We start from the raw sequence: 22,288 nt of genomic DNA, 5'->3' as shown, positions 1-22,288 counted from the left end.
AGGAGCCCCGGTCCGAACCACGCCTACACAGCGGCCAGCCCACCGGGGTTCCCACACCAGGGTGTGCCCTCAGCAGGGCGGGGATGTGGTTTTGGAGAGGCTGAGATGGGAGATGAAGAGCGACTGCGAGGCTGGGCCTTTCCCTTTCAGGAAGCCAAAGCTCCTGGGCGCTCCTCCTTCTCCCATCCCATCCCACCCTCCCTCATCACCTCGTCTGCCCCTGGTGCCGGAGGTTATCCACCCTGCATCCAGTGGAGCTTGGAAAACACCAGCCCCAGAGATTCTGTTCACTGTCTGGAGGGACCAGGGCTCCAGGAACCTGTGACATCCCCTCCCAGCTGACAGCCATCCCAGATGAGGAGGCCCAAACCCCAGTCTCGCCCCCTTTCTTGCTGCCCTAACCTTCCAAGCCCGGAAGGCCCCGCCATCCCCTCAACCTCAAGGGTCCCCAAGCAGACACCCGCTGTGTGCGAAAGACCTCAATGAGTCCACAAGCATCCACTGAGCCTGTGTGACGTGCCAGGCTTCCGCGTGAACGCGATGGGGCAGGGCCTGCCCTCCTGGAACCCACAACCCAGCGGACACTGAGTCAGCACACGGGGGCCTCTGGGACATCCTAGGGCCCTTTCTCCACCTTTGGCTCTGCCTTGAAGGCAGCCCTGGGCAGCCATGCTCCTGTCTTCCCCCTCACCTGCCCAGATTCAAGCCTCAGGCCCGGCTTTGCCTTGTGCTCTGAAGCTGTGGGTCTCAACACAGAGGGCTTCCTATGGAACGAAGCTAGGCTGAGACCGGGACCTGTGCACAGGGAGCTTTCTGACGACCAGCCTCCCATCTGCCCCACAGATCCCAGACAAAGGCGGGCCTTGGAGGGCACAATCTCATTGCTGGGCCCTGCCCTGCAAGGCTCACAGCCAAGACACACACACCCCTCCCAACCATAAGCCAAGTCCTCTGCTGCCTCCCAGACACTGGCACCTACCCTCAGGGCGGCAGCTCCTGACCCAGGCGTCAGGGAGGGCCCGAGAGCAGACACAGGCGATGCCGTGCCATCTGCTCGTCCGCACCATCGCATCTGCCAAACGTGGAGCGCCCACGGTCCCTCCCTGCCAGAGGATGGATGGCAAAGTGCTTTTGAAGAGGAGGAAGAGGGAAATAAGCCACACACGGAAGCGAAAAATTACCGAGGAACACAGCCCCTCTCCCCCTCGCCCTTCGTGCCACCCCCATTAGTCCACCATTTTCCACACGGGGACACCCCCTGGCCACCTCCCTCAGGGGCCTCTCCCAGTCTGACAACGCCCCCAGCCCAGGCACTGAAAGGAAACCGGTCGTGAAAACCACCAGACTCTGTTCCCCAGCTGCGGAGAAGCTGCCAGCACTCGGAACCAGAGACAAGCCTTTGGCCTTCGTGTGCCTACTTTCTGCCCCCTGGGGAGGAGAGAGCACATCCCTCATCCCAGACGGAAGCTTAGAGGCAAGAGTGGCCAGAGGGCCAGGCAGAAGGCTGGGGACTGACACAGCTGCTCAGGCTAGGACGCAACTAGGGTGGGTTGCCTGGGGTGCAGGTGAGAGATCTCCTCTCACAACCCACCCCCAAAAGAGCAGGCAGCCCAGAGGTCCAGCAGGTCACAGATTCCCCTGCCACAAGGCCACACCGACAGCACAGACAGGAACATCACACACACAGACACACAGACACAGAAGGCCAGAGGTGCAGACAGGCAGCTGCTCACACGCACAGGTACACACCTCACACACGGTCACACGGACTGGCAGTCATAGCCACACACACACGCCTGCACACACAGGCTCAAACGCACACACACACACTTACACACAATCCCAGACATGCACACACACACACGGGAACCTGCGGACACACAAACACACACATTCAACTGCAGTCACACACACTCATGCTATCCACCTCCCCATGGGCAGCTGGCGCAGACCTCCAGGATTCGCCAGCAGACTGTGCCCAGGGACAGTGGGGAAGGCTTACAGTCTCTGATGTCCCCACCAGGATCCTGCACCTCGACCTGCCAGGGCGTCAGCAGACCCAGCTCTCAGGCACAGCCCGAGCCCCTCTGCTCCCACGGCCCCCACTGCACTTAACAAGACTTCACTTCTAAGTTCCCTCCCGTCGTTCAACCACCCTCCCACCTGTCACCCACCATCCGAAGCCCCCAAAGGAGACACTGCGCTTCCGGCCAAACATGGCTGTGGCTGCAGACCCCGGGTTCCCAGCGATGTCCCAGCGATGTCCCCGGGGCTGTCCGCAAGAGGGCCGTGGTACAGCGGGGTCAGTGCCGGCGCAGGGCGGGGAGCCCAGCGTGGTACCTCCCTCTTCGCCTGCCCCCAACCCGAGCTTCCTGTGGGTGAGGCTGCAGAGCTGGGAGGTGTGTCCTGCACTCCAGGAGGCACCAAGATAGGCCGAGGAGGTTGTGGAGGGCAGCTTCCCCACACCCAGAGGAACCCACAGCTCCGGAAGGGGCTCGGCTGGCAGATTGCTCCACAGCCCCAGTTAGCAGCCCGGCCCACACAGCCCCAGCTTCCTGGAACCCAAAGGCGCCCCAGGGATTCCCACAGCCACGCCTAGGAGGGACGGAAAGACTCAGCTGGAAGCCTCAGGGGCGCCTGAGCACTGAGGCCCTTCACACCCACTCCCGAGGGCTGCCTGAGACACGGACCTTCACCTGCCTGCCCCACCATGGCTTGGCACATGCCAGAGGAACCAGCCACACACGTCATTCCACTAGCACACGTGAATGTAATATACATGCACACGCGTGGGCACAGGGGCACATGGGATGCACACATGGACACACACACTCAGGATACCCAGGTACACACATATACATGCATGCAGACATATATATCATTAGGCATCTGCACACACACTCAGGATACCCAGGTACACACATATACATGCATGCAGACATATATATCATTAGACACCTGCACACACACTCAGGATACCCAGGTACACACATATACATGCACGCAGACATACATATCATTAGACACCTGCACACACACTCAGGATACCCAGGTACACACATATACATGCACGCAGACATACATATCATTAGACACCTGCACACACAGGATACCCAGGTACACATATATACATGCACACAGACATATATATCATTAGGCATCTGCACACACCTGAACACAGCGCTGCACACATGTTTCTGTGCACAAATGCACACTCACACGCCACTTCACACAGGCATCAACAGAGACACCTGCGCACACTTCTCATATACTGACAAAGCCCCACTGGACACGTACACAGACACGAATGCATACACGTGTGCTCGCAGGGACTCACCCACATACTTGACCACATCACACTGCAAGGGGCATTCGCATGCACACACACACGGGCACAGAGCTGTACCTGTCAGCCGACCCCACCCCAAGTGTCTAGACAGAGGTCAGAGCAGTGGCATGCTTCACGCTGGCAGTGTGGGGTGGGTGGGCCGGAACCGCGTGCGGGTTGACTTGTCTTCCCAGCTGAACCGTAGGGCTCGTCCTCATCTCTGCATGCTCAGGTGCTAGTCCTCATGCCACAGGGCTAGCATGTCCTGCATGCAAGCCAGTCTGCACACCACAGGGCTAGTGCTCCTCTCTGCATGCACTGGTGCTGACCACGCCTGGCCACCTCCCTCAGGGGTCTCTCCCACACACACACACATAGTAACTGGCCAGCAGCCACTTACTAATGGCAGCCCCTCAAAGGGATGTGGCATGTACACTGCAACAGACACTGGGGTGAGTGGACACAGATAGGGCCCCAGGTCCCACCCTACCCCCGAAGCAGTGGAGAAAGGCAAAAAAAAGTCTCAAAAAAAAAACAAAAATAGAAAGGCCAGGTGTGGTGGCTCACGCTTGTAATCCCAGCACTTTGGGAGGCTGAGGTGGGTGGATCACCTGAGGTTGGGAGTTCGACACCAGCCTGGCTAATATGGTGAAACCCCATCTCTACTAAAAATACAAAAATTAGCCAGGCATAATGATGGGTGCCTGTAATCCCAGCTACTCGGGAGGCTGAGACAGGCGACTTGTTTGAACCTGGGAGGCGGCGGTTGCAGTGAGCCAAGATCATGCCACTGCACTCCAGCCTGGGCAACAAAGAGTGAAACATCATCTCGAAAAAAAAAAAGAAAGAAAGAAAGAAAGAAAAAGAAAGGGGAAAAAACGGCCCTAGCTGGGCCATCGGCCTCTCTCTCCGGCCAACCCTCCCTGAAGTTCCCTCTCTGGCCCCTGCTGCCACTCTGAAGGTCCTAGATTCCATGCTGAGGTGCCAGGGCCAACCCCAGCCTGTGCGCCAACGGCACGAGGATTTCTATTTTCTTTTTTCTTTCTTTTTTTTTTTTTTTTTGAGACGGAGTCTGGCTCTGTCACCCAGGCTGGAGTGCAGTGGCCGGATCTCAGCTCACTGCAAGCTCCACCTCCCGGGTTTACGCCATTCTCCTGCCTCAGCCTCCCGAGTAGCTGGGACTACAGGCGCCCGCCACCTCGCCCGGCTAGTTTTTTTGTATTTTCAGTAGAGACGGGGTTTCACCGTGTTCGCCAGGATGGTCTCGATCTCCTGACCTCATGATCCGCCCGTCTCGGCCTCCCAAAGTGCTGGGATTACAGGCTTGAGCCACCCCGCCTGGTGAGGATTTCTATTTTCTTGACTTCTTCATAGCAGGGGACACCACAGGGGCCTCAAGCCCTGGTTGAACTGGGGGAGCAGCTCCAGGGTCCTGGGCCGGTGCAGGGCTGGGGACTGACTCTCTACTTCCAAGGCAGCTAGTCCCCAGCAGGAGCCTGGAGGCTTCCCCCAACCCTCACCTCTGCCCCAGGAAAGTTAGGACTGTGTGGTTCATGCTCTGCGGTGGCTTCCCACTGGATGGCCACTGCAGAGCGCCACAAGTGCCTCTCACCCCAGTGGCACCCACCTGCACCCAGAAAGCGCTCAGCAGGTACCGTGGAGACCTTGGGTCCTGCCTGCCCTGCCTCCATCCGGCCTCCCTCTGAGAAGAACCCTCTGCACTCAATCCACCTCCGGGGTCAGGAGTGGGCACCTGACCAGGCCTGGCCAGCCAAGGTATTCGCTCCTGGCTACGGGGACTGGTTCAGAGACCTAAGTTAACCCAACAAGACACCATCCCAAGAGGCTTCCCCTGCTAAAGCACGAGATGAAAGCCTGGGGCTGTGGAGATTGCAGGGAAGATGAAACCGACTTACAGGAAGGCAGAGAAGAGAACTGACAGAGAAAGGGAAAGAGGAGAAAGATAATGTCTTTTTTGTTTTTTGTTTTTTTGGTTTTTTTGAGAAGGGTCTTGCTCTGTCACCCAGGCTGGAGTGCAGTGACACAATCTCGGCTCACTGCAACTTCCACCTCCCTGGTTCAGGTGATTCCCCTGCCTCAGCCTCCCACATATCTGGGTTTACAAGCGCCCACTACCACGCCCGGCTAATTTTTGTATTTTTAGTAGAGACAGGGTTTCACCATGTTGGCCAGGCTGGTCTCGAACTCCTCGAGCTCCTGGATCCTGGAGCTCAGATGATGCCCTTGAGACTCAATCTTTCGGCCGGTCACGGTGGCTCACGCCTGTAACCCCAACACTTTGGGAAGCCGAGGCAGGTGGATCACCTGAGGTCAGGAGTTCGAGACCAGCCTGGCCAACATGGTAAAACCCTGTCTTTATTAAAAGTACAAAAATTAGCCAGGCATCATGGCACATGCTTATAATCCCAGCTACTCAGGAGGCTGAGGCAGGAGAATGGCGTGAACCCGGGAGGCGGAGGTTGCAGTGAGCCAAGATCACGCCACTGCACTCCAGCCTGGGCAACAAGAGCGAGACTCCGTCTAAAAAAAAAAAAAAAAAAAAAAAAAATCCTGTTGCAAATTACTTACTTTTTAAAAACATCAATTAGAGGGAGTTATGACAGGGCCATCTTTGGAGTGTACGTTGATGTGCTTTCATGCATGAGAGAGAAGCGGGGTGATAGTAACATCACACTTGGGCACACCCCACCACCCACACTAACCACATGTGAAAGCTGCCTGCCGCACGCATTCTAGGGGAAGACAACGCTGACAGATGCTCTTATCTGGGGCCTCCCAGTCTATGGGGACAGCCAGGTATGAACACCGGGACCAAGTGTTCCCAGAGCTGGGACAGACTCCAGCCCAGGCCCAGACATCTGAACGGCAGCCTGGAGACGAGGGAAGGGGCGCGTTTCGAGGCCTCCGCTGCTGCCACCCTGAGGCTGGTTTCCCCCACCCAGGGGTGTGTCCCCAACAGCCACAAACAACACTCACGATTCAGACACCCGGCCAAAGATCAGGACTGGCCTGGCTGCCTCAGCAGACCGGGGTGCAGAACTCACAGCAGCCTGGACTTCCTCGATGCCACTGGGATCCAGGAACCTTGGAGAAACTAGGCAGATCCAGGGGCCCATGCGCCCCCAGACTGAGGGCGGGAAATGGGGAAGGGACTTCTCCAGATGGCTCATGGCACGTCACGAGGCCCGCAGGGTGTGAGAGCCTCTTCCTAGGGCCTTCCTCTCCTTTCTTGGGGCTCAGTGACCTCGGGCAAGTTACCTAACCTCTCTCGGCCTCGGTTTTCTCTTCTATAATTTGGGGCAGCTGCCACCACCTTCACAAGGCTATCAGCGAACAGAAACACTCAGCACGGGGCCCCAGTGCCGTCACGGGAGCTGCTACCACTACTGTCGAGGGCAATTCTGTCCCTGCTTCAGTCCGGCGCAGCTTCCTGACCCCCCCTGCTCTGACCCCGTGGTTCCTCTTCCATGTGCAGTGCACAGCGAGGGGACCGTGGGCTCCCTGGGAGGGACTGTGAGTCAAGAGACAAGGGAAGCGGCCAGGCGCAGTGTCTCACGCCTGTAATCCCAGCACTTCGGGAAGCTGAGGCGAGCGGATCACCTGAGGTCGAGGAGTTCAAGACCAGCCTGGCCAACATGGTGAAACCCCGTCTCTACTAAAACTACAAAAATTAGCTGGTCATGGTGGCGGGCTCCTGTAATTCCAGCTCCTTGGGAGGCTGAGGCAAGAGAATCTTTTGAACCTGGGAGGTGGAGATTTCAGGGAGCTAAGACCGTGATATTGCACTCCAGTCTGAGTGACAGTGAGACTCTGTCTCAAAAAAAAAAAAAAGAAAGCGAAAAGGGAAGCACTCTGTGAGGCAGGCCCAGCCCTCCTGGCCCCGTGAAGCGCAGCCCAGCTTCCTCCCAGAGCTCAGTGGACTCGGCAGCCAGCGGGGAGAGGAGGATGAGCTGTGGGCACAAGAGAGTCAAGGCAGCACCGGCATCTGCGAGCCTCCTGTGGGCCAGCGTGGACCAAAGCACTGAACCTTCCAGCCTCACGACGCCCTGTGAGAGGGTGCCCTGTTATCCCATTTTACAGATAGGGACACTGAGGCGCAGGGAATTGAAGGGATCCAACCCAATTAACCCAGCTTGATGATCATCAGCCCCATTAATTCTGGATCCACAGAAATGCACAGTGCGTCACTGCTCATGTTACAGACGGGAAAACTAAGGTCCTAAAGCAAAACTCAGCTCATTGCTGGGGAGAGAATAATGAAAATAGAAAGAGCAAGTACCCAGGTACCCTCAGTGCCTGGCTGGACGGGCTCCTTCTCTCTCAGGTTCACAGCGCTTCCCAGAGCCTGCTGTGGGTCATAGTTCACAAGGGCTGTGGGTGTTCCTCGGGGAACCCCAGCCAGAATCCCAACCCCAGGGCAGAGCTCCAGGGAACCCACCCAGTTCAATGGGCTTTTTTTTTCTTCTTCTTTTTTAGAGATAGAGTCTCGCTCTTTCCCCCAGGCCGGAGTGCAGTGGTACCAGCTCAACTCACTGCAACCTCCACCTCCCAGGTTCAAGTGATTCTCCTGCTTCAGCCTCCGGAGTAGCTGGGATTATAGGCACCCGCCACCACACCTGGCTAATTTTTGTATTTTTAGGGGAGACAGGGTTTTGCCATGTTGGCCTGGGTGGTCTCGAATTCATGACCTCAAAAGATCCGCCCACCTCAGCCTCCCAAAGTGCTGGGATTACAGGCCTGAGCCGCTGCGCCCGGCCTCTATGGGCTTTTGAGGCAGGTAGAGCCAAGAAAGCTGGCTGGGCTTGGAGGAGGGGAAAGGCCAGGCTCCTGTCAGCAGGAGCCCTCCACTGTGTCCCCTGGTCCTCGGGGCAGGACAGGAGGAAGGGACAATGTGGCTTCCTCTGCTTGGGCAGCTCAGACCTCAGAGCCACCAACGGGAGCTGACTAGTTCAACCATTATGGAAAACAGTATGGCGATTCCTCAAGGATCTAGAACTAGAAGTACCATATGACCCAGCCATCCCATTACTGGTGATATACCCAAAGGATTATAAATCATTCTGCTATAAAGACACATGTACACGTATGTTCATTGCGGCACTATTCACAATAGCAAAGACTTGCAACCAACCCAAATGTCCAGCAGTGACACACTGGATTAAGAAAATGTGGCACATATACACCATGGAATACTATGCAGCCATAAAAAAGGATGAGTTTGTGTCCTTTGTAGGGACATGGATGCAGCTGGAAACCATCATTCTCAGCAAACTATCGCAAGAACAGAAAACCAAATACCGCATGTTCTCACTCATTGGTGGAAACTGAACAATGAGATCACTTGGATTCGGGAAGGGGAACATCACACACCGGGGCCTATCACGGGGAGCGGGGAAGGGGGAGGGATGGCATTGGGAGTTATACCTGATGTAAATGACGAGTTGATGGGTGCTGACGAGTTGATGGGTGCAGCACACCAACATGGCACAAGTATACATATGTAACAAACCTGCACGTTATGCACATGTACCCTAGAACTTAAAGTATAATAAAAAATATATATATCTCTCTCAAAAAAAAAAAAAGAAAGATGAGACAAGCTGCTTCCCAGGCATGGGGATGAGGCAGTTACAGGAAGCTCAGGAAACAGATGTACCAAGTGAGGCCGGTACTAGGTGGTCAGACCCAGATCCTCCCCCATCCAGACAGTAGTACCCATCCAGCCCCAGTACTAACCCCCTGGAGCTCAGCTGTCATCCCAGCTCCACCTCTAAGTCACTGGGGGCAGGTCACCTACTCTTTTGAGACTTCAGCCTACTATTCATCCAAGGGGAAACTTAGACTGGCCTCTGCTTCCTTCGTAAACCACACGACGATAAAGGATGATAGAAAGGTCGGGCGCGGTGGCTCACGCCTCTAATCCCAGCACTTTGGGAGGCCGAGGCAGGCAGATCACGAGGTTAGGAGATCGAGACCATCCTGGCTAACACAGTGAAACCCTTTCTCTACTAAAAATACAAAAAAATAGCCGGGCGTGGTGGCGGGAACCTGTAGTCCCAGCTACTTGGGAGGCTGAGGCAGGAGAATGGCGTGAACCCGGGAGGCGGAGCTTGCAGTGAGCCAAGATCACGCCACTGCACTCCAGCCTGGGTGACAGAGAGAGACTCAGTCTCAAAAAAAAAAGAAATTTACTGGACAGCTTAACTCATACCAGTTGACATGTTCTATGCATATAGATGTTAATCATATCACTATAATAGCAAATTCAAAAAATAATCTAAATGATCATCAACTGAGGATTAACTACATTGCAGAATGAGCGTATACTGGAATACTATCTAGCCACTGAAAATAATGAGGTAGCCATTAATATATGTAAATATATGAAGATATCCTAAAAATTCAAGTTAAAAAAAAACAGGCACAGCGTGCAGTGGCACACACCTGTCATCCCAGCACTCTGGGAGGCTGAGGCAGGAGGATTGCTTGAGCCCAGGAGTTTGAGACCAGTCCCGGCAACATAGTAAGACCCCATCTGTACAGAAAAAAAAAATTTAATTAGCCAGGCATGGTGCCGTGCGCCTGCAGTCCCAGCTATGTGGGAGGCTGATGTGGAAGGATCACTTGAGCCCTGAAGACTGGGGCTGCAGTAAGCACCACTGCACTCCAGTGTGGCCAAAAAGCAAGACTCTGTCTCAAAAACAAAACAAAACAAAACAAAAAAACAAAGCTGGGCATCGTGGCTCACACCTGTAATCCCAGCACTTTGGAGGCCATGGCGGGTGGATCACTTGAGATCAGGAGTTCGAGACTGACCAACATGGTGAAATCCTGTCTCTACTAAAAGCTACAAAAACTAGCCAGGTATGGTGGCGTGCACCTATAATCCCATCTATTTGAGAGGCTGGGGCAGAAGAATCGCTTGAACCCGGGAGGCGGAGGTTGCAGTGAGCACAGATTGCGCCCCTGCACACCAGCCTGGGGACAGAGCGAGACTCTATCTCAAAAAAAAAAAAAAGTCTGGGTGCGGTGGCTCGGGCCTGTAATCCCAGCACCTTGGGAGGCCGAGGCGGGCAGATCACCTGAGGTCAGGAGTTCAAGACCAGCCTGACCAACATGGTGACACCCCATCTCTACTAAAAATACAAAAATTAGCTGGGCGTGGTGGCGCACGCCTGTAATCCCAGCTACTTGGGAGGCTGGGGCAGGAGAATCGCTTGAATCCGGGAGGCAGAGGTTGCAGTGAGCCAAGATCACGCCACCGCACTCCAGCCTGGGCGACAGAGGGAGACTCCGTCTCGAAACATAAAAGAAAAATAAAAATTGAAAAAAAAAAAAAAAGAAAGGCGTGGACCGTGGGGGCTGTCTGAAGGAGCTTCTCACTAAAGGAGATCACACAAGCAACCCTTTGCCCACACCCACGCAGCTGGGTCACTCCCGCCCTCCCCTACTAAGGCAGGGCACCTGGCACCGCACAGGACCGGCCAGAAGGTGCGTTCGCGCCCTCTGCAGGCAGGCTTGGGCAGTGCGCGGAGGAAAGGGAGCGTCTTCCTCGGCTTATTTCTAGGATGTCAGTCATGTCGCCCTCTGGCAGAAGGGGTTGAAGGGAGGGGGAAATCCTCCTTGTTGCAAAAGATAACCAACCACCACCTAGTGTCAGAACACACGGATTCCAGCCCCAGTTCTGACGTTAAATGTAGCTGTGGGGAAACCACTGAAACTCCCTCTGCCTCAGGTTTTTCATCTGTGAAGAATAACTTCAGGCCGGGCGCGGTGGCTCACGCCTGTAATCCCAGCACTTTGGGAGGCCGAGGCGGGAGGATCGCCTGAGGTCGGGAGTTCGAGACTAGCCTGACCAATATGGAGAAATCCCGTCTCTCCTAAAAATACAAAATTCCCCCGGCGTGGTGGTGCGTGCCTGTATTCCCAGCTACTCAGGAGGCTGAGGCAGGAGAATCGCTTGAACCCAGGAGGCGGAGGTTGTGGTGAGCCGAGATCTCGCCATTGCACTCCAGCCTGGGTGACAAGAGCAACGCTCCGTCTCAAAAAAAAAAAAAAAAAGATGTCATACTTTTTACTTCCTTTCATCTTTACCATACCACAGTCTCCCTCCTGGTAAGTCACTGGAGCCTCAGAGAGGTTAAGAGACTTGTTCAAGGTCACAGGGCTGGAAAGTGACAGCAGAAATCAAACCCAGAGCCCCCCTTTGAGCCCTTCTGCCATTCCTTCAGGGAAGGCTCACAGCAGAGCAGGCCCTAAACGAGGGCTGTGTTACATGGGAGATGCTGCCAGGCTGGGCTCGAGCAAACCCCAGATTCTTCCTGGGCCCCCTGCCAACGCTCGGCTCAGGAGCAGCCCTAACCCGGGCCACGAGAAGCAAACCCTGAGATTCCTCCCCGAGGCTAGCAAGCGAGGCAGGGGGATGACGCCTCAGGAGACGAACAGTGACTCAGGTGGAAGCAGGCAGCAGGGACAGGGAGAAGCAGAGAGCTCCCTCAGCTCAAACACAGCATGTTCAGGCCTCACCATCCTGATTTTTCCCTGGATAAAGATGGTGGTCTGCTGGGGTTCACCCCAGCCCCAGGCCCAGAGCAATTCTGCCCAAGCCCCAGCCTCATAGTATCTCCATCAGCAACACGTGTCCCAGGCCCCCTGAAGGAAGAAGGGCTGACCTGGAATGAGATAATAAACTGGGACAGAAAAGGTCTTTTCCGTTCAAGTTCCCCCTTCTCTCCTCATTACAGGCCCCACCCTCAGCAGGGCTCTGTACAGTAAGGTGCCTTCTGGACTACATGAGAGTGGGTGGGGATTTGGGGACAGACCCTGTCGTTTGGGCAGACCCAGCTTCACCTGTGGCCAGGGGATCAGTGGGCAAAAGTGTAACTGCTGCTAAAAGAATAAACTGCTGGCCGGGCGCGGTGGCTCTCACCTGTAATCCCAGCACTTTGGGACACCGAGTCAGGCGGATCACTTGAGGTCAGGAGTTCAAGACCAGCCTGGCTAACATGGCAAGACCCTGTCTCTACTAAAAATACAAAAATTAGCCAAGCATCATGGCAGGCACCTGTAATCTCAGCTACTTGGGAGACTGAGGCAGGAGAATCGCTGGAGTCCGGGAGGTGGAGGTCACAGTGAGCCAAGATCGCGCCACTGTACTCCAGCCTGGGTGACAGAACGAGACTCCGTCTCTAAATAAATAAAAATAGGCCAGGCGCAGTGGCTCACGCCTGTAATTCCAGCACTTTGGGAGGCCGAGGACAGATCACAAGGTCAGCAGTTCAAGACCATCCTGGCTAACACAGTGAAACCCTCGTCTCTACTAAAAATACAAAAAATTAGCCGGGCGTGGTGGCATGGACCTGTAGTCTCAGCTACTTGGGAGGCTGAGGCAAGAAAATCGCTTGAACCCAGGAGGCGGAGGTTGCAGTGAGCCAAAATTGCGCCACTACACTCCACCCTGGGCAACACAGCAAGACTCCATCTCAATAAATAAATAAATTAAATTAAATTAAAAGTGAAATAGCTTCCACCTGGCTCTCTTTCTGGACATGCTTGTCCCTTAGCTCAGCCACCATGCTGGGAGGAAGCCCAATCTAGCATGTGGAGACAGCACACAGAGAGGCCCGTGTGCAGAAGAACTGACCCAAGGCCAACAGCCAGCAAGAAACACCAGACGCGTGAACAACTGAGCTTTCAGATGGCTTCAGCCCTAGACCTTGAACCACTCCAGACAATGCTGAGTGGAGAAGCATGATCCCCACTGAACCCTGCCCATGTTGCAGATTCATGGGCAAAATCAATGTCACCAGTGTTTAAAGCCATAAGCTTTGGGTGGTTTATTAAGCAGCATTAGATAACCGGAACACTGCCAGGGCCAGAATTTGAACAAAGCAAGCTGGCTCCAGAGCCTGTGCTCCTGCCACTCTGCAACGGTCCCTGCTGTGTAAAAGACACAACAGAGGAGGGATTTCAAGCTTAGGTCTGGAGTCAGCCCTCTCTTCATTCATTCATTCATTCATCAAATGTTTGTTGCATCCCTACTATGTTCCAAGCTGTCTGCCAGTTCTAAGAATATTTTAGGCCGGGCACGGTGGCTCAAGCCTGTAATCCCAGCACTTTGGGAGGCCGAGACGGGCGGATCACGAGGTCAGAAGATCAAGACCATCCTGGTTAACCCGGTGAAACCCCATCTCTACTAAAAAATAAAAAAAAATAAAAAAACTAGCCGGGCGCGGTGGCGGGCGCCTGTAGTCCCAGCTACTCGGGAGGCTGAGGCAGGAGAATGGCGTAAACCCGGGAGGCGGAGTTTGCAGTGAGCTGAGATCCGGCCACTGCACTCCAGCCTGGGCGACAGAGCGAGACTCCGTCTCAAAAAAAAAAAAAAAAGAATATTTTAGTGAGCAAGACAGACAGATCCCTGCTCTAGGTGGGAAGAGGGGGTTAGGAAGTTAGGATAAATGAGGGCTACCTTTATGCAGGTATTTACACTAGGGTGGGACCAGATGGCTCGGGAGCCCTGTGTAGAGGGGTGATCTGGGATGGCCTCTCTGAGAGGGAGACTGCCAAACGAGATGGACACAGCTTCACAGCTTTGTGAAGAGCGGAGGGAACAGCAGAAGAACGGGTCTGGGTTCAGAACCCGGCTCCATCACTTATTAGTTGTGAGGTCTTGTGGAAGTAACCCAGGCTCTCTGAGCCTCTGCTTCCTCATAAAATGGGGAAACTCCCTCATAAAACAGGGAAACTTCCTCATAAAATGGGGAAACTCCCTCATAAAATGGGGAAACTTCCTCATAAAATGGGGGTGGTTTGTTTGTTTGTTTTGAGACGGAGTCTTGCTCTGTCACCCAGGCTGGAGTGCAGCGGTGCGATCTTGGCTCACTGCATCCTCCGCCTCCCGGGTTCAAGCGATTCTCCTGCCTCAGCCTCAAAAGTAGCTGGGATTACAGGTGCCCACCACCCTGCCCGGCTAATTTTTTGTATTTTTAGTAGAGACGGGGTTTCACCACTTTGGCCAGTCTGGTCTTGAACTCCTGACCTCAGATGATCCACCCCCCCTCAGCCTCCCAGAGTGCTGGGATTACAGGCGTGAGCCACCATGCCTGGCCAGGGATGTTTTCGAACCCCCCTGACAGGACCTACTATCCCCTGGGATGGGGTTGTTCTGAGGAGCAAAGAGCTGATTACATGTGCAGTGTGTAGTCCAGGGCTGGGTGCAGGAAGAGCTCCATTAGCGCCAATGATTATGGTGAGATGAATTACGCTAAGGCCAAGGCCCCCATTGGATGCCCAGAGCCCCAGTGACCACTCTGCTCCCCATCAGAAACTGTGCCAACCAAGGCTACTGGGGAAGAGAGTATGAATAGCCAGGTAAGGGAGCCGCATCACAGGTGCACTGGTGCACATGCCACTGAGGGTGGATCAGGTGGAGGCGGGCAGGAGCACACACTTCCCTGCAGCGTGCTGACACACAGGCCATTTCTGCCCACCCCCTGCAGCCCTCCCTGACTCATCTCCTCAGCTCAGAGCTCGGGAGGATGGGGCTGGAGGTTGGACTTGCCGTCCCTCTTCGGGCCCTGCCCAGAAGGCAGTGGACGCCCACGCAGCCAGAGGGGGAGAAGCAACTTCCTCAGACAGAGGGACGAACAGGATAAGGAAGCCTGGAGAGAGGGCGGGACGGGGCATGGCAGACGACTCAAGGGAGCCTCCGCGGGGGCAGGAAACCCTGCAGGGAAACCTGCCATCCAGATGGGCACACTCTCAAGAACCCTGGAGACACCCAGGAGGTGGCCGGCACACGTATCCAGAGAAAAGTACCCATGAACAACCCAGAGCACGCAACAATGCCCACACAGAGACGTGCCACACAGAGACGTGCTCACACACACAGACGTGCTCACACACAGAGACGTGCTCACACACAGAGACGTGTTCACACACACAGACGTGCTCACACACAGAGACGTGCTCACACACACAGACGTGCACACACACACAGACGTGCTCACACACAGAGACGTGCTCACACACAGAGACGTGCCACACACACAGACGTGCTCACACACACAGACGTGCTCACACAGAGACGTGCTCACACACAGACGTGCTCACACACACAGACGTGCTCACACAGAGACGTGCACACACACAGACGTGCTCACACACACAGAGACATGCACACACACACAGACGTGCTCACACACACAGACGTGCACACACACACAGACGTGCTCACACACACAGACGTGCACACACACAGAGACGTGCTCACACACACAGACGTGCACACACACACAGACGTGCTCACACAGAGACGTGCACACACAGAGACGTGCTCACACACAGACGTGCTCACACACACAGAGACGTGCACACACACACAGACGTGCTCACACACACAGACGTGCACACACACAGAGACGTGCTCACACACACAGACGTGCACACACACACAGACGTGCTCACACAGAGACGTGCACACACAGAGACGTGCACACACACAGAGACGTGCTCACACACAGAGACGTGCACACACACACAGACGTGCTCACACACAGAGACGTGCTCACACACAGACGTGCTCACACACAGAGACGTGCACACACACAGACGTGCTCACACACACAGACGTGCACACACACACAGACGTGCTCACACACACAGACGTGCACACACACAGAGACGTGCACACACACACAGACGTGCCACACACAGAGACGTGCCACACACACAGACGTGCCACACACAGACGTGCTCACACACAGAGACGTGCTCACACACAGACGTGCTCACACACAGAGACGTGCACACACAGAGACGTGCACACACAGAGACGTGCTCACACACAGAGACGTGCACACACAGAGACGTGCACACACAGAGACGTGCTCACACACAGACGTGCTCACACACAGAGACGTGCTCACACAGAGACGTGCACACACACAGAGACGTGCACACACAGAGACGTGCACACACAGAGACGTGCTCACACACAGAGACGTGCACACACACACAGACGTGCTCACACACAGAGACGTGCTCACACACAGAGACATGCACACACACACAGACGTGCACACACAGACACGTGCTCACACAGAGACGTGCTCACACACAGACGTGCTCACACACAGAGACGTGCACACACACAGAGACGTGCACACACACACAGACGTGCACACACACAGAGATGTGCTCACACAGACGTGCACACACACACAGACGTGCTCACACACAGAGACGTGCTCACACACAGACGTGCTCACACACAGAGACGTGCACACACAGAGACGTGCTCACACACAGACGTGCTCACACACAGAGACGTGCACACACAGAGACGTGCTCACACACACAGAGACGTGCACACACAGAGACGTGCTCACACACAGAGACGTGCTCACACAGAGACATGCCACACACACAGACGTGCCACACACAGACGTGCTCACACACAGAGACGTGCACACACACAGAGACGTGCTCACACACAGAGACGTGCACACACACACAGACGTGCTCACACACACAGACGTGCACACACACACAGACGTGCACACACACAGAGATGTGCTCACACACAGAGACGTGCACACACACAGAGACGTGCTCACACACAGAGACGTGCACACACACACAGACGTGCACACACACAGACGTGCTCACACACAGAGACGTGCACACACACACAGACGTGCACACACACACAGACGTGTTCACACACACAGACGTGCACACACACAGACGTGCCACACACAGACGTGCTCACACACAGAGACGTGCACACACACACAGACGTGCAAACACACAGACGTGCTCACACACAGAGACGTGCACACACACACAGACGTGCACACACAGAGACGTGCTCACACACAGAGACGTGCACACGCACACAAACGTGCACACACAGAGACGTGCACACACAGAGACGTGCTCACACACAGAGACGTGCTCACACAGAGACGTGCCACACACACAGACGTGCCACACACAGACGTGCACACACACAGAGACGTGCACACACACAGAGACGTGCTCACACACAGACGTGCACACACAGAGACGTGCTCACACACAGAGACGTGCACACACACACAGACGTGCACACACACAGAGACGTGCTCACACACAGAGACGTGCACACACAGAGACGTGCACACACAGAGACGTGCACACACACACAGACGTGCTCACACACAGAGACGTGCACACACACAGAGACGTGCTCACACAGAGACGTGCACACACACAGAGACGTGCTCACACACAGAGACGTGCTCACACACACAGACGTGCTCACACACAGAGACGTGCTCACACACACAGACGTGCTCACACACAGAGACGTGCACACACAGAGACGTGCACACACACAGAGACGTGCACACACAGAGACGTGCACACACACAGAGACGTGCACACACAGAGACGTGCTCACACACAGAGACGTGCACACACAGAGACGTGCACACACACAGAGACGTGCACACACAGAGACGTGCACACACAGAGACGTGCACACACACAGAGACGTGCACACACAGAGACGTGCTCACACACAGAGACGTGCTCACACACACAGACGTGCTCACACACAGAGACGTGCACACACACAGAGACGTGCACACACAGAGACGTGCTCACACACAGAGACGTGCTCACACACACAGACGTGCTCACACACAGAGACGTGCACACACACAGAGACGTGCACACACAGAGACGTGCTCACACACAGAGACGTGCTGACACACACAGACGTGCTCACACACACAGACGTGCACACACACAGAGACGTGCACACACAGAGACGTGCACACACACAGAGACGTGCACACACACAGACGTGCTCACACACAGAGACGTGCACACACACAGAGACGTGCACACACAGAGACGTGCACACACACACAGACGTGCACACACAGAGACGTGCTCACACACAGAGACGTGCTCACACACACAGACGTGCTCACACACAGAGACGTGCACACACACAGAGACGTGCTCACACACAGAGACGTGCTCACAGACACAGAGACGTGCTCACACACAGAGACGTGCTCACACACACAGACGTGCTCACACACAGAGACGTGCACACACACACAGACGTGCTCACACACAGAGACGTGCACACACACAGACGTGCCACACACAGAGACGTGCACACACAGAGACGTGCTCACACACAGAGACGTGCACACACACAGAGACGTGCTCACACACACAGACGTGCTCACACACAGAGACGTGCACACACACACAGACGTGCTCACACACAGAGACGTGCACACACACAGACGTGCCACACACAGAGACGTGCACACACAGAGACGTGCTCACACACAGAGACGTGCTCACACACAGAGACGTGCACACACACAGAGACGTGCACACACACACAGACGTGCTCACACACACACAGACGTGCTCACACACAGACGTGCTCACACACAGACGTGCTCACACACAGAGACGTGCACACACACAGAGACGTGCACACACACAGACGTGCTCACACACAGAGACGTGCACACACAGAGACGTGCACACACACAGAGACGTGCACACACACACAGACGTGCTCACACACAGACATGCTCACACACAGAGACGTGCTCACACACAGACGTGCACACACAGAGACGTGCTCACACACAGACGTGCACACACAGAGACGTGCTCACACACAGAGACGTGCTCACACACACAGACGTGCTCACACACAGACGTGCACACACAGAGACGTGCACACACACACAGACGTGCACACACACACAGACGTGCACACACACAGACGTGCTCACACAGAGACGTGCACACACAGAGACGTGCTCACACACACAGAGACGTGCACACACACACAGACGTGCACACACACACAGACGTGCACACACACACAGACGTGCTCACACACAGAGACGTGCACACACAGAGACGTGCACACACACACAGACGTGCACACACACAGAGACGTGCACACACACACAGAGACGTGCACACACACAGACGTGCTCACACACAGACGTGCTCACACACAGACGTGCACACATACAGATGTGCACACACACAGACGTGCTCACACACACAGAGACGTGCTCACACACAGACGTGCACACATACAGATGTGCACACACACACAGACGTGCACACACAGACGTGCTCACACAGAGATGTGCACACACACAGAGACGTGCTCAGAAGAACCACATACAGCCACCCAGAGACGTCCAGACACAGCAGTCCAGCAACAAGCCCTCCAGGCCCACACGTGCACGCCAAGCACAGGTGTGTCCGCATGCACAGGCACACCTCAGTGTTCCCGACTGGCTGTCACTCCCTGTCTCTCCCCTCCGGCTCTTGCTCACCACCAGCCATCTAATCGGCAGGGCCCTGACTCTGCCAGAGTCCCCCAGGTGCCCATGCCTGCTGCCATCTGCTGACCCAGACCTGGCAGAGCCAAACCAGCAGGCCCAGCGTGGTCCAAGAAGGCCAGTAATCCTGGATCTGAACTAGGGAAAGGACTGGGAACGAGCTGGCCCTGACAGCCGCAAGAGTCCAGAACCAGAGCATGGGCGGGGCCGGGGGCTGGGCACAGCCTCGTCTCAGGCCAGTTCCCCCAAAGCATGATTCATGCCTTAGCATCACACCTGCCTTGGGTGCCCCTGAACCTGCTCCAGATCATGAGCAGGTAGACAGGAATCCCCTTAGAACCATCTAGAAGCCCTGAACGGTTGCAACAAATAGAAAATCAAAAACGCAAAACACACCCAAAAACAGTACAGCATGTCAGGCTGACATCAGACATGAGAAAGAACTTCCTACTGGACAGGCACAAAAGCACTGAAAGAGGTATGGACAAGAAGAGGATCATCTATGAGATGCCCTCTTTAAAAGGGGAGCAGATGAATAGGCTGATATCACTGCTTTATTTTTCATTACACTTATTAAAAACAAATTGCAGAGATCGGAGTAGACTTTAAATGACTGTAATGAAGACAGCGGCTGCTGCATCTCCCAGCGTCGGCTGGGTGTGACCTTGCCTGCAGGCAGAGGGATGAACGCAGTGACCTTTGTAAGGCCAGCCTGAGCTGGCTATGCATGAGCAAAGAGACAGCTGGACACCTTCCCCACTCTGTGACCTCTCCCGGAGGGGTGGCACATTGCTCAGAAATGGGAGACGGTAGGGAGACAAGGCCCACCACGACACCATGGCAACAGGCCTTGGCAAAGGCACCTCCGGACCTTCTCCAACCACCGCTCATAACAGGAACTAAGCGTTTGCAGACAGCTCCTCCCCTGTCAAAGGGGGTGGTGGCCTGGGAGGGGCAGGTGGACACCATGGAAAAAAGAATGAGGAGGCTTTGGCCAGGGGTGGTGGTTCACGCCTGTCATCCCAGCACTTTGGGAGGCCGGGGTAGGTGAATCACCTGAAGTTAGAAGTTCAAGACCAGCCTGACCAACATGGAGAAACCCCGTCTCTACTAAAAATACAAAAATTAGCAGGATGTGGTGGCACATGCCTGTAATTCCAGCTACTTGGGAGGCTGAGACAGGAGAATCACTTGAACCCAGGAGGCGGAGGTTGCGGTGAACTGAGATTGCGCCGCTGCACTCCATCCTGGACAACAAGAGGGAATCTCCGTCTCAAAAAAAAAAAAAAAAAAAAAAAAGAATGAGGAGGCTTGTGGATGCTGTACCACGAACCATGAAACCTGCTCTAGCTTACGCCCTAGGAAGCCTGAACTAGACCTCACCTGCTGCCCTCCCTTCCTTCGTGCCACCCCATCACCCTCCCATTTGGTCATCACCACCCCAGACGCTGTGAATCCCCACACCCCAAGGCTGCCCAACCTACTCTCCGACCGTCTCTTCCATCCTTCTTGGCCACCTTCTGTCAACCGGCTCACCTTCCTTTCCTGCACTCCCCCAGCCCCCTGCCTTGTCCTCCCCCACTGACTATGGCCCAGACCCATGCCCATGACCATATGCCAGCTCCCAATGCCAGAAATGCCAGCATCCACCCTCCCTCCACTCCTCCTTCAAGCACCTGCTTCTGAGCCCCCCACTCGCCTCGCCCTCCTCTGCCCAGTGCTGGTTTCTTTGTCCTCCTGGGGCAGAGCCCAGGAAGAGGTACCCCTGAGTGGCCAGCCCAGGAGCAGGACGTCGCTGACTCCAATTCACAGGCTGTGAAATGGAAGCATTCAGGAGGTCTGGGAAACTGGGCCACAGTCCTAGAGGAACTGACCAGGTCAGCAGCCTCGCCCCGGAGCCCCAGGTCCCATGACCGGGAGGAGTCTTTAGAGGTTATCTTATGCGGGCCCACCTCCACTGGAATGAATGACTATCTGAGCCACCCTGGCTGTGTGGTCTTCCTGGCCATACAGAAATACCCCGGGTGAAGCCCCTGCTGTGGGCCCATCAGCATGTTCACAAATTCAATACATGCCTCATTAACACTTAAAACACCCAGCTAAGGAAACCAAGGCTCAGAGAAGTCAGGTAATTTGCCCAAGGTCACACGGTGTTAGACACCTCAGTTTGCTGCTTCCAGCCCTTCTGGCCCCACCTCTCACTCCAAACACTTCTGCCATGACCAGGTCCCTGCAGGCTCCAAGCAGCGTCTTACAGGAGCAACGTGACAGTGCTTCATGTCAGGTCATGCCGGACCTTCTTGGAAGCTGCCGTGTGGAATACCCACAGGAAACCACTTGGGCCCCACACGTGTGCAATCTGGAAGTCCACACGGGAGTGAATGTCCACGGAGCCACCTTTGTCCGGCAGGGGACGGAGCTAATGGGTAAATGCTTCCCTGTTTCTCTCCCCAGCAGAGCAGTTCTGTCTGTAAGGCTCCTCGGGACACCGCCCAGGAGAGCGGTGGGAATAATCAAATAGTTGCTTCCCCTTCCTCTCCTTCAAATCCGCTGTCCT

At 55.1% G+C, this 22,288-nt stretch overlaps 1 protein-coding gene across 4 annotated transcripts in view; it reads right to left on the bottom strand.

The window, feature by feature from the left end:
• RAP1GAP2 (RAP1 GTPase activating protein 2) overlaps positions 1-22,288 on the bottom strand; it is a 299,993-nt gene that overhangs the window by 253,615 nt on the left and 24,090 nt on the right. The window contains exon 1 of one of the 4 annotated variants that reach the window (XM_028835883.2): positions 2,175-2,484. The exons of 2 other annotated variants lie outside the window; for them this stretch is intronic. In XM_028835883.2, coding sequence (XP_028691716.1) covers positions 2,175-2,218 — 44 coding nt within the window. In that variant the 5' untranslated portion in view covers positions 2,219-2,484. Of the gene's footprint in view, positions 1-2,174; positions 2,485-22,288 lie in introns of those variants that run through there. One more of the 4 variants, XM_028835881.2, reaches the window with a different exon arrangement.

This window comes from Macaca mulatta, chromosome 16 (genome assembly GCF_049350105.2).
Source record: "Macaca mulatta isolate MMU2019108-1 chromosome 16, T2T-MMU8v2.0, whole genome shotgun sequence".
In the NCBI taxonomy this organism is placed as follows: domain Eukaryota; kingdom Metazoa; phylum Chordata; class Mammalia; order Primates; family Cercopithecidae; genus Macaca; species Macaca mulatta.
Note: the sequence above shows the minus strand (reverse complement) of the source record. Positions and strands in the feature narration are given on the sequence as shown.